This window comes from Pteropus alecto, unplaced genomic scaffold (genome assembly GCF_000325575.1).
Source record: "Pteropus alecto unplaced genomic scaffold, ASM32557v1 scaffold20, whole genome shotgun sequence".
Lineage (NCBI taxonomy): Eukaryota > Metazoa > Chordata > Mammalia > Chiroptera > Pteropodidae > Pteropus > Pteropus alecto.
This window is the reverse complement of record NW_006436298.1, coordinates 24,062,092-24,076,023: the sequence shown is the minus strand read 5'-3', so window position 1 is coordinate 24,076,023 and position 13,932 is coordinate 24,062,092. Positions and strand designations below refer to the sequence as shown.

General features: G+C 33.3%; 1 protein-coding gene across 3 annotated transcripts in view; it reads right to left on the bottom strand.

The window, feature by feature from the left end:
- SLF1 (SMC5-SMC6 complex localization factor 1) overlaps positions 1-13,932 on the bottom strand; it is a 64,221-nt gene that overhangs the window by 31,369 nt on the left and 18,920 nt on the right. For all 3 annotated transcript variants that reach the window (XM_006913221.3, XM_025047662.1, XM_015590472.2), the window contains exons 5-7: positions 9,669-9,831; positions 4,377-4,520; positions 2,836-2,982 (exon numbers count right to left, since the gene is read on the bottom strand). In XM_006913221.3, coding sequence (XP_006913283.1) covers positions 2,836-2,982; positions 4,377-4,520; positions 9,669-9,831 — 454 coding nt within the window. The remainder of the gene's footprint in view (positions 1-2,835; positions 2,983-4,376; positions 4,521-9,668; positions 9,832-13,932) is intronic.

The window sequence follows — 13,932 nt, the reverse complement described above, 5'->3', positions numbered from 1 at the left end:
GGTTATAAAGATGTTCAATGAATTTAGGGGAAGAATAGATGAACTCAGAACTTACACAAGGAGACAGAAACCGTAAAAAAAAGAAAATCAGAAATGAAGAGCAGATTAGATGCTATCAGCAGCACAGTAAATGAAGCAGAGGACTGAATCAGAGATTTGGAAGACAAATGTAATGAAAAACAGCCAATCGAAATAGCAAAGATAAAGAAAGAAAAAAAAAAAATGAGGATAGTTTAAGGGACCTCCGGAGTACTGGAAGGAGAAGAGAGAGTACAATAAATTGAAAAACTTTTTGAAAAAATACTGATGGAAAACTTCCCTAACCTGGCAAAGGAAATAAACATACAAGCCCAGAAAGCGCAGAGTTCTAACCAAGATGAAACCAAAGAGGCCCACATCAATACGCATCACAAATAAAATGTCAAAGGTTGAAAACAAAGAGAGAATCTTAAAATCAGCAAGAGAAAAGAAGTTAGTTACCCACAAAGGAGCTTCTATAAGACTGTCAGCTGATTTCTCAACAGAAACTTTGCAAGTCAGGAAGGAGTGACAAAATATTCAAAGTGATAAAAAGCTAGGACCAACCAAGATTACTCTATCCAACAAAGCTATCATTTAGAATCGAAGGGCAGATAAAGAGCCTCCCAGACAAGAAAAAGCTAAAAGGGTTCATCAACACCAAACCAGTATTATAAGAAATGTTAAAGGGACTTCTTTAAGAAAGAGAAAAAAAAATAAAAAGATCGAAAATATGAATAAGAAAATGGAAATAACGACATACCCATCAAAAACTACTTGAAATGTAAATGGATTAAATGCTCTAATCAAAAGACACAGGGTGGCTGAATGGATTAAAAAGCAAGACCCTTACATGCTGCCTACAAGAAACCCACTTTACATCAAAAGACACACACGGACTGAAATTAAAGGAATGAAAAAGATATTTCACGCGAATGGAAACGAAAAGAAAAACTGGGGTACCAATATTTATATCAGATAAAATAAACTTAAAAAAAGACTATAATAAGAGACAAAAAAGGACATTTCATGATAAAGGAATCAATCCAAGAAGAGGATAAAACCCTCGTAAACTTTTACACACCCAATGTAGCAGCACCTAAATATATAAAGCAAATATTGATGAATATAAAGGGAGAGATCAACAGTAATACAGTAATAGTAGAGGATTTAAACACCCCACTGACACCAATGAATAGATCATCCAGACATAAAATGAACAAGGAAACAAGAGCCTTAAATGACACATTAGATCATATGGATTTAATTAAAATTGTTAAAACATTTCACCTCAAAGCAGCAGAATATACATTCTTTTCAAGCGCACATGGAACATTTTCCAGGAGAGATGACATGTTAGGCCATTAAACAAGTCTCAATAAATTTAGGAAGATTAAAATCACATCAAGCATCTTCTTTGATCACAATGGTCATAACTAGATATCAATTACAAGAAGAAAACTGAAAAATACACAAACATATGGAGGTTAAATAACATGCTACTAAATGATGCATAGTTTAAGGACAAGATCAAAGAAGAAATCCAAAGATACTTTGAAACAAATGAAAATGAAAACAAAATGACCCAAAATCTATGGGATACAGCCAAGTTAGTTCTAAGAGGGAAATTCATGGCAATACAGGCCTACCTCAAGAAACAAGAAAAACTTCAAACAATCTATCCTTATACCTAAAGTAGCTAGAAAAAGAACAAAGTCCAAAGTGAGTAGAAAGAAGGAAATAATAAAGATCAGAACAAAATAGAGTCTAAAAATAGGGTACTAGATTAATGGGGGTGATCACTTCCTATGTTATATAAATGTCTAATCACTAGCTGTACACATGAAACTAATATATTGAATGTCAACTGTATTTAAAAATAAAAACAAAAAAGTTATATATAACAGGAAATCTTATTCACTGTTAGAGGGGGTATACATATATTAATAAAATATTTTGGAAATCAGTTTGGTATTACTTAGTACAACTGAACATGCACAGTCCTTATGGCAGTAATTCCACTCCTAGGAATATATCCTGAACCAGAGAAACTCCTGAACATGTGCACCAAGAGTAATGTATGAACATGTTCACACTGTCATGGCACAAATGTTCATAACTGCAAAAATCAACCAATCAATAAAACATAAACCAACATAAAGAAATATATAATCATGAAACAATGGAACATTACATACACCAGAAAAAAAAGCAAGTCACAAAAGACTATAATACCATGAATTACAAAAGTTCATAAATAGGTAAAACTACAGGGATACACTATTAAGGAGGGGTCCCCCAGGCTGTGGCCCGTTAGGAACCAGGCTGCACAGCAGGAGGTGAGCGAAGCTTCATCTGCTCCTCAGTGCTAGTCTAGCATCACTGCCTCAGCTCCACCTCAGATAACCAAGCATTAGATTCTCATAGAAGCACCGGTCCCTGGTACCAAAAAGGTTGGCGATCACTGCTGTTAAGGATACGTATTATTAGAGATACATACATTGTTAGTAAAATTACAACAAAAAGCAAGAAAATAATTAAAGTAAATGTTAAGACAGAGGTTACCTTAGAGGAAGAAGAGAAAGGAATACAGTTTGGAAATAACATTCATGGGGTGTTAAAAAAATGAGAATGCTCTATTTCTTAACCTAAGTGGTGAGTATATAACACTCGTTTTTTAATTCTTTAAAAAAATTGTACGCAAATGCTTTATAACACTTTCGTACATATAATTAAATAACCATTTCATAAATGACATACTTGGTAAATTTAGAAGAGCTATAAAATATAAATTATTTTTAATTTGGAAAATCTTACCTGATTTCCATATGTGTGCCTTCCTAAGGCATTTCTCATTTTAATAAATTTCAAATCTTTACTGGAATCTCTGAATTTTTCTTTTTTGTGGTGTTCAGTGAAAATAGAAGTAACATTAACATCTTCATCAAGATTTTGCATTTTTTTCTGCATGTTTGTAAAAATATTTTAATTGGTCTGTGGATTAACCATAGCTTCAACATAACCAATTCAATTCACAACAGAAAAACTCACTGAGGAAGGTAGGTTTTATAAAACATAAATAATGAGATTAAATATAGTAAAGAGCCTTGTAGTTATATTACATAAAACCTTTTTATAGGACATAGGTATAATATTAAACAGAGAAAAAAGTATCACAAACCATATTATTTATTCATTATACTAAGAAACTTATTTTTGAAACTAGAAATTTCTACTAGAGAATTTCTAAATTTCTGAATTTCTAAAAAGAACTCAAGATGTATATAAAGTGTATTTTTGTTTCTATATCTTTCATGAAATCTTTTATTTTTTCTATGTTAAATAAAACTAAATTTAATAACTCCATTATTCCTTACTGAATTAAAAAAAATATATTATACCGTGGTCTACAATGCCTATTTCAACAGATACATCAATTTAAAAAGCCTCTTATTAAGACCATGTACACGTAGCTAATTATGGAAAGTCGTCTTATAAGTCACATAGAAATCAATTGTACTTTGGAAAAGCCAGGAAAAAACTGCAAAAATACTTTAAGCTCTTGAAAAGTTTTATCTAACCTCTCCATATATAATTTCTTAAGATACTGTTCAGTTAAGAAGTTCCAAATTGTTTTTAAAATTCTTTGTGAAGTTGTTGACAGGTGCAGTAAAAACAATTTTTAATTTCTAGTTGCATTTAAAAATATTTTAGTTTAGACCAATTAATAATTGCTAGCCTAATGATTTGGTAAATCAACTAAAGAATTTGCTTTATAAAACACAATACGAAACTGAACATAATTGAACATTAGCTTTTCCAGGGTAGAACAATGCTTTCTTTTGGTTGCTGCTGCTATTTGAAAAATTTTACTTGAGAGCCACGACATATGCTTTCTTAAGGTACTTTTCATTGCTCAACATCCTTCCTGTTTTTTGTTTTTCATATTTAGTCAAAACAAATCATCTGTGTCATTTTAAAAATTTTGTTCTATGAAGTAAAATACTTGAATTTAGAACATGAATTATGAATATACATATTGCTGACAGATAAGAACTCTTTATAAAACACACATATTAAACATACAGAAGAATTTTAATTACCATGTGTTGAAGATATAGTATATATTTGGAACTGTGTGTTTCTATATCCATATATACTTTATTTCAATAAGAGTCTCAAAACAGAGACACAGGGCAATATCCTACTATGCTCAAATCATTGATCATAAAACAGAGAGCTGGGTTTGAACACTTAGCTCTCTGATTCCAAAATCCGTGTTATTGTCACCATACATTACCTCTCAAACAATTATGTATGAAAAAGAAACGTGCATTTTTTAGCCTATAAAGCCTTACCTGGGTTCTACTTGTGGTCTCTCTGAAGGCATCTTTCATTTCAAGAAATGCCATATTTTTCCTGAAATCTCTGTTTTCTTCTTGATTGCTATACTTTGTCCAAACAGAATTGGTTTGGGAGTCTTCATCATTCTGAATTTCTTTCTGTATGTGTGTAAAAATGGTTTGGGCAATCAATTAAGTATAATTTTAATATACTGTCCTTATTATGGTATTCAACTTTATGACTGCAAAACTTTGGTAGACAAACAAATAGGTAAAGTACACTTTCTGAAATCAAAAGTTGTTAAACACTGTCATATTCTTTCAAGGGAAAAATCATTACAACAAAGGTCCTGAATAATAATGATTTCCGTGTATTTCAAGAAAAGTTAATGTCTTGGTGGTCTAGGATTATTCCTTTTTATGAATAATCATGAACAAAATTATTTAATCCAGCCCCTATCCAAGTTAAAGTTACAATCTAGATAAAATATTTTCAGTTTATAGATAGATTACTTCTCAGGTTAGTTTTCAGTCTTTTACTGATAAAACTTCTCATTTCAAGTACACTTTACTTTGGAAAAGAGGCTGAGGAATAGCTGTATTCACAGCTCTTATTTTACTCGAATAGCAATAAAATTAGCTTCCCCTAACTCTATTTCGAACACACTTCTTTTGCCAAGAAATCCAAGCTGATTCATAAACCACACACCAATAATTTAAAAAATGTGTGTGTTTGTGTGTGTGTGTGTAATTCTAGAAGTTAAGTAGGATAAAGAGTTGGGAGTAAAGATGAGTTCATGACATTTCCAAAAACATACTTATGAAAGGGTATTCAGAGATTCACTACCATTGTACAAAGAGACTGAAGAATCGCTGTCCTACAGAAAAATTACGATAAAAGTAAAAATGTGGTAAGGCCTATGGTGTGATCTTTGGTTCTCTTTCTCTTGTACTAAGCTTCACAAGTGAATATGAGAGCCTTTCAGCAGGCTGCCTTCTTGCAGCCAGAGAATAATCCCTGAAAGTGGCTCGTTGAATTTCTTCAGTAACTCAGAAAAGTAAAATTGAAAACTCAGAAAAATGAAGATATTTCTTCCTTCCTTTTCCTGGCACCAAAGAAAGAATTACTCTAAATGTACAAACAAAAGTTTCTGTTAAGGACAACTTGAAGGGGGATAAAATGAGTTTCTGGCTTTAAATTTCATATGGGTTGATAAGAGGGGGCTAAATCCTCAGCCCCAAATTGTCAAGAAATGTCTAAAATATAGGATAGATTAACCTCATATAAATTCTAGCTATACAAAATATGCAAAAGAACATACCATTATCATTAGCGATTACACAAGAACATGTTTTCTAAACCTGAATATATTTACTCACGCGTCTATTTCTAATACTATAAATGATCAGTGAATTAGAATGCATGGTATGAGCACTTCATATAAGTTAACCAGTTAAAAGTCATAACCTGATAAATGGACTATGACATTTGGAAGACTTTTAAAATAAAATAACCTATATTCTATACAGCTAAACAAACGAACATACAATTTTCTCCAAGCCACCAATACTTTCTCCAATTGGTTATTCTTATGAAATATATAGGAATTATTTTATTTACGTATATTCATTTCTTATTCCTTACTTTATATTTAATGTCAACTAGGTACTTTTGGTATACTGTGTCAGGGTTTTGTCTCCTATGTGATCTAGGAAAAGAGAGCCATGTCTAGTCTATTTTATATAGTATAATGCTAAGTTCCAAACAGACGACCAAAAGCCTACTTATTCAGTAAATTATTGTGTTATCTAGGAGTCGGGCAGCACAATGTGGCAATGACTGTTAGCCTGGCTTCTGATTCAGATGTTTAACCTGGTTCCTGTCTTAGACTGTGTATACCTATGTACTGGTCTCCAGGTCTTATTCCTTGATTTGCCATGGCATTGCCACACAACTTGAATGAATTCATGAAGCTGGATGAAGAGCCAGAGAAGTAAAGAACGAGATTCTTTTGAGTGCCCCACAAGTTCTTAAGTAGCATTTATGCCATAATTCTTAAATGATACCTCATATCCTATGATTGACTACTATGGTACTTGTTTTACAGCATCAAGTATTTTTACCCAGAAAGTGACCAGGTGAAAATCAAGGAAACCTAGTAATACCCAAAATGAGAGCAGGAAAGGGAGATCTGAAGAGAGAAGCCTTAAAATTTATTGAGAGCATGGCCTTAAATTTTTGATCAGACACAGCTGTGGAATTGCGGGCAAATTATTTAATGTGATTGTACTAATTTTGCCACCGTAAAAGGGGGCCATTATACATACCACACTGAAACATGAGATTTAAAATAAGATTAAGCATTGAAAATACTTAGCATAGTGCCTGGCACACAGTAATCACTCAGCAAATATTAGTCCAAAGTTATAGTTGTAATAATTCTCGCAAAAACCAAACTAAGGTAAATATACTAGCTTCTAAATACAAAGAAATAAATCTAGTCACAGGATAAATAACTTCCCTATGGTCATGGAGCTAGCAAATTATAAATATATGTTACAAATTTACTGATCTAGCTCAAAGTGTATGTTTTTTGGGAATCCCTGCATTTCCCTAAGACTTCTGTGGTTCATTTTATTTTCTTTCTTAAGCAGATAGTTGAAAAAAAATCTAAGTATTACTAAGTATCCTTTCCTTTTTGTGAAGCCTTCCTTGGGTAAAACAAATGAGACATGTTGATTATTTGTTCCTTTGCATTCCTATTCCTTGCACATAATTTTACCAATGCACGATACACACTATACTGTAATTAATAGTTTCCACATTCTGTTTCCACCACTAAATAATAAGCAATTCAAAATTTGACATGTGATCTTATTCATTTTCCCTAATACACAGCATACTGCCTGGGACAGCAAAAGAGCAAAACGTTAAAGTGAAGTTAACTGTCTGATTTCTCTTCAGAAGAGATCACAAAATGCCTTATTTGGAATGAATGTTTATAAACATCTAGCTGTCTAAGCAAGAACTTATAAAACAATGTATTCTAAAAACAAATATAAAGATTAACTGCTATTTTTAGTTGATATACTATTGCTACCCTCCAGTATTTCAGCAGCTGAATCTGAATGTTGTCAGATTACTGTAAAAAAGACTGTAGATAAAGCATACTCTATATTACAATTTCTTTCTTTCCAAGGAAAAAGAAAATTCAAGTACTTTAATCTGTGTAGTTAAGAATGACTTTTCTTGTGTTGACAGTTAATTCTGCCTATAAACTGTTCAGATAGGTAAATCAGAATGCTTTTGGTTGCAAGTAATAAAAAGCAACTCTATCTTAAACATGGAATGGCAATGTGGTCTAGCACTAAAACAGGTTTTAGGGTTGGTTAGTCCAGCAACTCAAGTATCTCAACAAGGGTTCATACTGTGTGTCTATACTTTTCTGTCTACAGAGTTGGTTTCATCCTAAAGCTATACTTTTCATAGTCAAAGAATGGTTGTTAGTGGGAATTTAGGTTACATTCTTCCATTTTCACATCTTGAAAGAGCCAGGCTGCCCAGTAGCTCTCTTTTCAGAATGAAGAATAAACTTCCCAGAAACTCTTATATACCTCTTTTCATGACCCATGGATCAGAATTGGTGCCCATGCCTAATCCAATCACTGTCAAGGGTAATGAGATTATCTATAGTTCAAGCAGATCCATTCTTTGAACTAAAGTTGAATTTCCAATCTACAGTTCTGATACTCAGTAATTATATAATAATGTATTGCATCTATTCTTAGAGAAATTATGGCAGACTTTTGAGTCTTCCATTAATTTAATAAACACAAAATGTGAACACATGCGCCAGGCTTTATGCAAGACGATTCAGATATAGCTATGGAATACACAGACTTCATCCTTGATGATACAGTGCTTTTGGTTGAGAGAGGGAAATAGATGTTAACCAAGTAATCAGCCAATTAATTAATTACAATTATGGCAAGTACTATAAAGGAAAATAAAGGTATAAGAACACATTAGGTGAACTTAATGAGATCAAGAGGCTTCCTTGAAGAGGCAACACTATCACCAGAACTCGAATGATGAGAAGAAGGCAGACAAGCACAGGGAGTGAGAGAGTAGTAGGAAGAAACTTGGAAGGCAGAGAATATAACTTTTGAGAAGACACTGAGGTGGGAAGTAGCTTAGCCTATTTAAGAAACTGGGGGGAGACAGTTTTGTTAGAGTATAGTGGGCATAGAAAAAAGATACAATTGAAAGGGTAGGAGTGACAGGAATCCTGTGGGAACTTAAAGTCCTGTTAGAGGTTTAGAATTTTATCCTGAGGGCAATGAGAAGCCATTGCAGGGTTTTAAGTAGGAGAGTGACAGGATCAGAATTGTTTTAGGAAGAACATTTTGGCTGCTCCTTCTAAATGAAGTAGCATGGAATAGAGAAAGAAAAAGAGTAATTAGGAAATTAGCAAGAGTAAAAAGGTAAAGTAACAGGAAGATTAATTAGGAATCTATTCCAGGAACACAGGGGAAAGAAGATGAATTCAATATGATGTTAGTATAGGGAGAAAAGCAGTTTGATTCAAGAGGTATCTGAAATAAAATCAATAGGACTTGGTAATTGACAAGATGTGGAGAATACCAGAAACAAAGGTTTCAAGGGTGATTCATCTCTAACATAAATTATTAGATAAAAGGTTTTGGTATCTATTGAGATGACAAATACCGAAGAGCCAGTTTTTCCTAGAAGATAAAGATTCAGTTTTTAGACATAGTGAGGTTTCTTTTCTATCTTGAGTGACCCTTCTGAAAAATTCTTCTTTGCTTAATTCCTGAGGGTTTCTTCTAGGGTTGTTCCCATTTAAACAACTTAAAGATTTGTGGTATTGGACCAAGTGGGAAGAGAGAGGCAAAAGAAGAAGAATATATTTCTAATCCTTAGAAATAGTTCCCTCTTTTCCAAATGGTAAAATAAACCCAAACTTTTCATGATACTATAGTCCACTGCTATTTTATTTACACTGACATTAAAATGCTTAAAATTATTTTGTAGCAAACATTACTGAAGCAATGAAAACAAGAGTAGAAACTCAAAAGAAGACAAATTTTAAATTTAATAAGCTTCTTTCAGATTTATAAAAAGTATACTCAAATGCTTAAATTGAGAGCAACAGCCTTAAAAATGTCATTTAAATTATTTCCATAGTTCCAAAATTCAGAAATTAATTTAATTTTACTATATTTCACTATATTGATATTTTATAAAATAAACAATTTTAAATGTGTACTATTTATTTTACTTACCTCTAAAAGAAAATCTCCTAGATACTGAATTGGATAAAATGGAGCCTTAAAGTTATCTTTTTCTTGCTCAGCCTTGATTCTTGCATTACTGGCAATCACATGAGTTATTCCGCTTGGTGAACTTTTTGGTAAAATAATATTTGCTTTTCCAGCCTCCAAAACTCTAAATAAAAATGCAAATAGTATAGAAAGTATTTTTTAAAAAATAAATATATTCAGTCAAATTATCTAGATCAGTTACCTCCTAGGAGTAGGAGTGGAACTTTCTGAAAGAAGTCAATTCTTTTGGGTTACTTGAGTGTCATGGAAAATAACTACTGTAGTCATTTCTTAAATTATAAGTTGTTTGAAGCAGACATCTAAGAAATCAGACTATTCTTTCTACTTGTACATTTGGTATGGGAAAGGCTTTTAAGAATGAAAAAATATTAAATTTATTCCCTAAGAAAAAGTAGGCCCAATAAGCAAAAAGAAAAAACAAAACAATGAAAGAAGTCTAAGGAAATAGCTACTTCAGAAGGCAACATACTTCCAAGAAAATCATGTCAACCTTCCTCTAAAAACTTAGTTTTTGAAAAAGTTTAACTCTGATATTAAGAAATACACTTTATATTTAGCTTAGAAGACACACAAACAGATATACACATATAAAAGTTGCATGAAAGCTCTGTTTTCACTTAGGATTGAGAAAGCTGCAAAAGAACAGTTACCACCTAACAATAAGAAAAAACCAAGTCTACAAAAATCATAATTTTTCATGAACCCATCAGAGAACTGAAGTAACAAGCCAACAAAGAAAAAGAATTTCCCAAGAGTGATAAGCCCCTTTGTGAAGAGATATTGCCAAGGCACCAGAGAGAAGTGGCTGTCATAAAAGCAGGTAAGAATCAGGTAAAATTTTAATAAATTTAAGGCCAAGTGTAGGTAGCATGACACTTTAAATGAAAGTATAACTGAAAGTTCCTGACACAAGGAAAGCGCATCCTCACTTGCAGCCCCTTTGCCACAGACCTCTATAGTGTACGCATGAAAAAGAGTAGAAGAAGGTAATAGAAGGAGCACAGTGGGCCAGTGGGAATTGGCTGCCACCAAGAAAAAGATATAAATCCAGGCCCACTTCCCTGGATCTTTCTCATTAGAAGCAAAAGCCTTAAGTCATTTGGGTAAGGTAAGTCTTCTACCTTCATAACCCTGGAAAGGTGTACTGCTTCTGTTGGAGGAGTAGAAGTAAAACCCATCTACTTCTGGGGAGGGGTAAGAAAACCTGCTGTGCGACCCTCCCCCCAGAAATCCACTATTTCTGGTTGAGGAATTGAAGCAAAAGCCATCTGACTGGGAGCGGGGGTGGGAGGGTGGAGGCGGCGGAGCACAGCAGCAAGAATGCCACTTGGACTTAGAATCTTGCACCAATACAAAGCATAAGGGAGTGGATGGAGATACTTTCTTACCCAAGAACCTGCTCACAGACAGCAGGCAGAATTTGGCTGCCATGGAGGACTGACACATAAACACTGAGAAAATCCCAACCCCAAAGTCCACGAAAACAAGAACACTTAAGACAGAGGCTTATCTAGCCAAACTGAGTAAACACTTACTCTTACTCTCACCCTAGAAATGAGTAACAAGCAAGAGAGGAAGAGTATGAAGAAACTACCAAAAGTTGAGGGTGAAGCAAGAAGACTAATTAAAAACATGCCAATACCCCAGGCTCAATAGTAAGTGGAAAAAAACAATAGCCCATTGCTGGAGTAAATTAAAATGACGCAGTGAAGGTGACTATAGCATTAATAAAACCCAAATCAATTCAGAAAAAAGCAGGAGTAGCGGTACTAATATCAGACAAAACAGACTTCAAAATAAAAAGGTAAAGAAAGATACCAAGGGATACTTCATAATGATAAAGGGAGTCATACACCAAGAAGGCATAAAACTTATTAATCTCTATGCTCCCAATCAGGGAGCCCGAAATATGTAAAGCACTTACTAACAGACCTAATGGGAGAAACAGACCAAAACACTATCATAGTAGGGGAACTAAATACCCTATTGTCGGATATGGACAGATTATTCAAACAGAAAGCCAATAAGGAATTAACATCCTTAAATGACACTTCAGACCAACTGGACATAATCGACATTTACAGTCTTTCATCCCAAAACAGCGGCTTATACATTCTTCTCTAGTGCGCATGGAACATTCTCAAGGATTAACCACATAATGGGACACAGAGATAGCCTCAACAAATATAAGAGGGTTGAAATCATAGCAACCATATTCTCTGATCATAATGCTTTGAAGTTGGAGATCAATTGTAAAAAGAAAGTGGAAAGAACCACAAATACATGGAGATGAAACAACATGCTACTGAAGAATAACTGGGTCAGAGAAGAAATAAAAAGAGAGATCAAGAGATACATAGAAATGAATGATAATACATAAGTACAACTTATCAAAAATTTTGGGACACAGCAAAAGCGGTCAGAAGAGGAAAGTTTATATCTTTACAGGCCTATCTCCAAACACAAGAATGAGCCCAAGTAAACAACCTAATGCTTCATCTTAAAAAACGAGAAAAGGAAGAACAAATGAAACCTAAAATTGGCAGAAGGAAAGAAATCATCAAAATTAGAGCAGAAATAAATCAAACTGAAAACAAAAAAACAATAGAAAAAAATAAATGCAACAAAGAGCTGGTTCTTTGAGGTTAAGAAAATTGACAAACCCCTGGTGAGATTCACTAAAGAAAAAAGAGAAAGGACACAAATAAACAAAAAATCAGGGATGAAAGAGGAGAAATTATGATAGAAATCATAAAAATATGAAGGATCATACAATATTACTATGAAAAAGTATATAACAACAAATTAAATAACCCAGAAGTAATGGACAGGTACTTAGAAAGGTACAACCTTCCTAGACTGAATTAAGAAGAACTGGAAAATCTAAACAGACCAATCAGCAGTATGGAAATTGAAACAATCATCAAAAATCTACCAAAAAGTAAAAGTCCAGGACCAGATGGCTTCACCAGTGAATTCTACCAAACATTCAAAGAAGATTTAATACCTCTTCTCCTCAAACTCTTCCAAAAAAACTGAAGAGGAGGCAATACTTTCCAACGCAGTTTATGAGGCCAATATTACCCTGATACCAAAATCTGGTAAAGATAACACACACAAAAAAACTACAGACCAATCTCTCTCATGAACACAGAAACAAGAATCCTAAATAAGATACCAGCAAACCGAATACAGCAACATATTAAAGATTATTAACTACGATCAAGTGTGCTTCATCCCAGGGGCACAGAGATGGTTCATCATACACAAATTGATTAATGTGATATACCACATAAACAAATTAAAAAATAAGAATCATATGATCATATCAATAGATGCAGAAAAAACCTTTGACAAGATATAGCACCCATTTATGATCAAAACACTTAACAAAATCGGTATAGAAGGAAAGTACTTTAACATAATGAAGGTCATATATGACAAACCCTCAGCCAACATTATACTTAATGGTGAAAAACTAAAAATCTTTCCTCTAAGATCAGGAAAAAGGCAAGGCTGTCCACTATCACCACTGTTATTCAATATAAAACTGGAGGTCTTAGCAAGTGCAATCAGGCAAGAGATATGTATAAAAGGCATCCAAATAGGAAATAAAGAAGTCAAACTGTCTCTATTTGGGGATGACATGATTCTCTATAAGGAAAACCCTGAAGACTCCACAAAAACACTACTAGATACAAAGAAAAAAAAAAATACAGTAAAGTTTTGGGATACAAAAACAATGTTCAAAAATCCATAGCATTCCTATAGTCTAATAATGAACAGTCAGAAAAAGTGGAAAAAATAATTCCTTTTGCAATTGCAACAAAAAGAATAAAATACTTAGAAATAATTCTAATGAAACATGTGAAGGACCTATATAATGAAAACTATAAGACTCTTTTAAAAGAAATTGAAGAAGATATAAAGAAATGGAAAGATATCCCATGTTCTTGTTTAGAAGAATCAACATAGTTAAAATGATCTTATTACCTAAAGCATTACACAGATTTAATGCAATCCCCATCAAAATCCCATCGGCATTTTTTAAAGAAATAGAACAAAAATTCATCAGGTTCATATGAAAGCACAAAAGACTCCGAATCACCAAAGCCATCCAGAGAATAAAGGACAAGGCTGGAGGCATCACTCTGCCCAACTTCAAATTATATTACAAAGGGACAGTAATTAAAATGGCATGGTA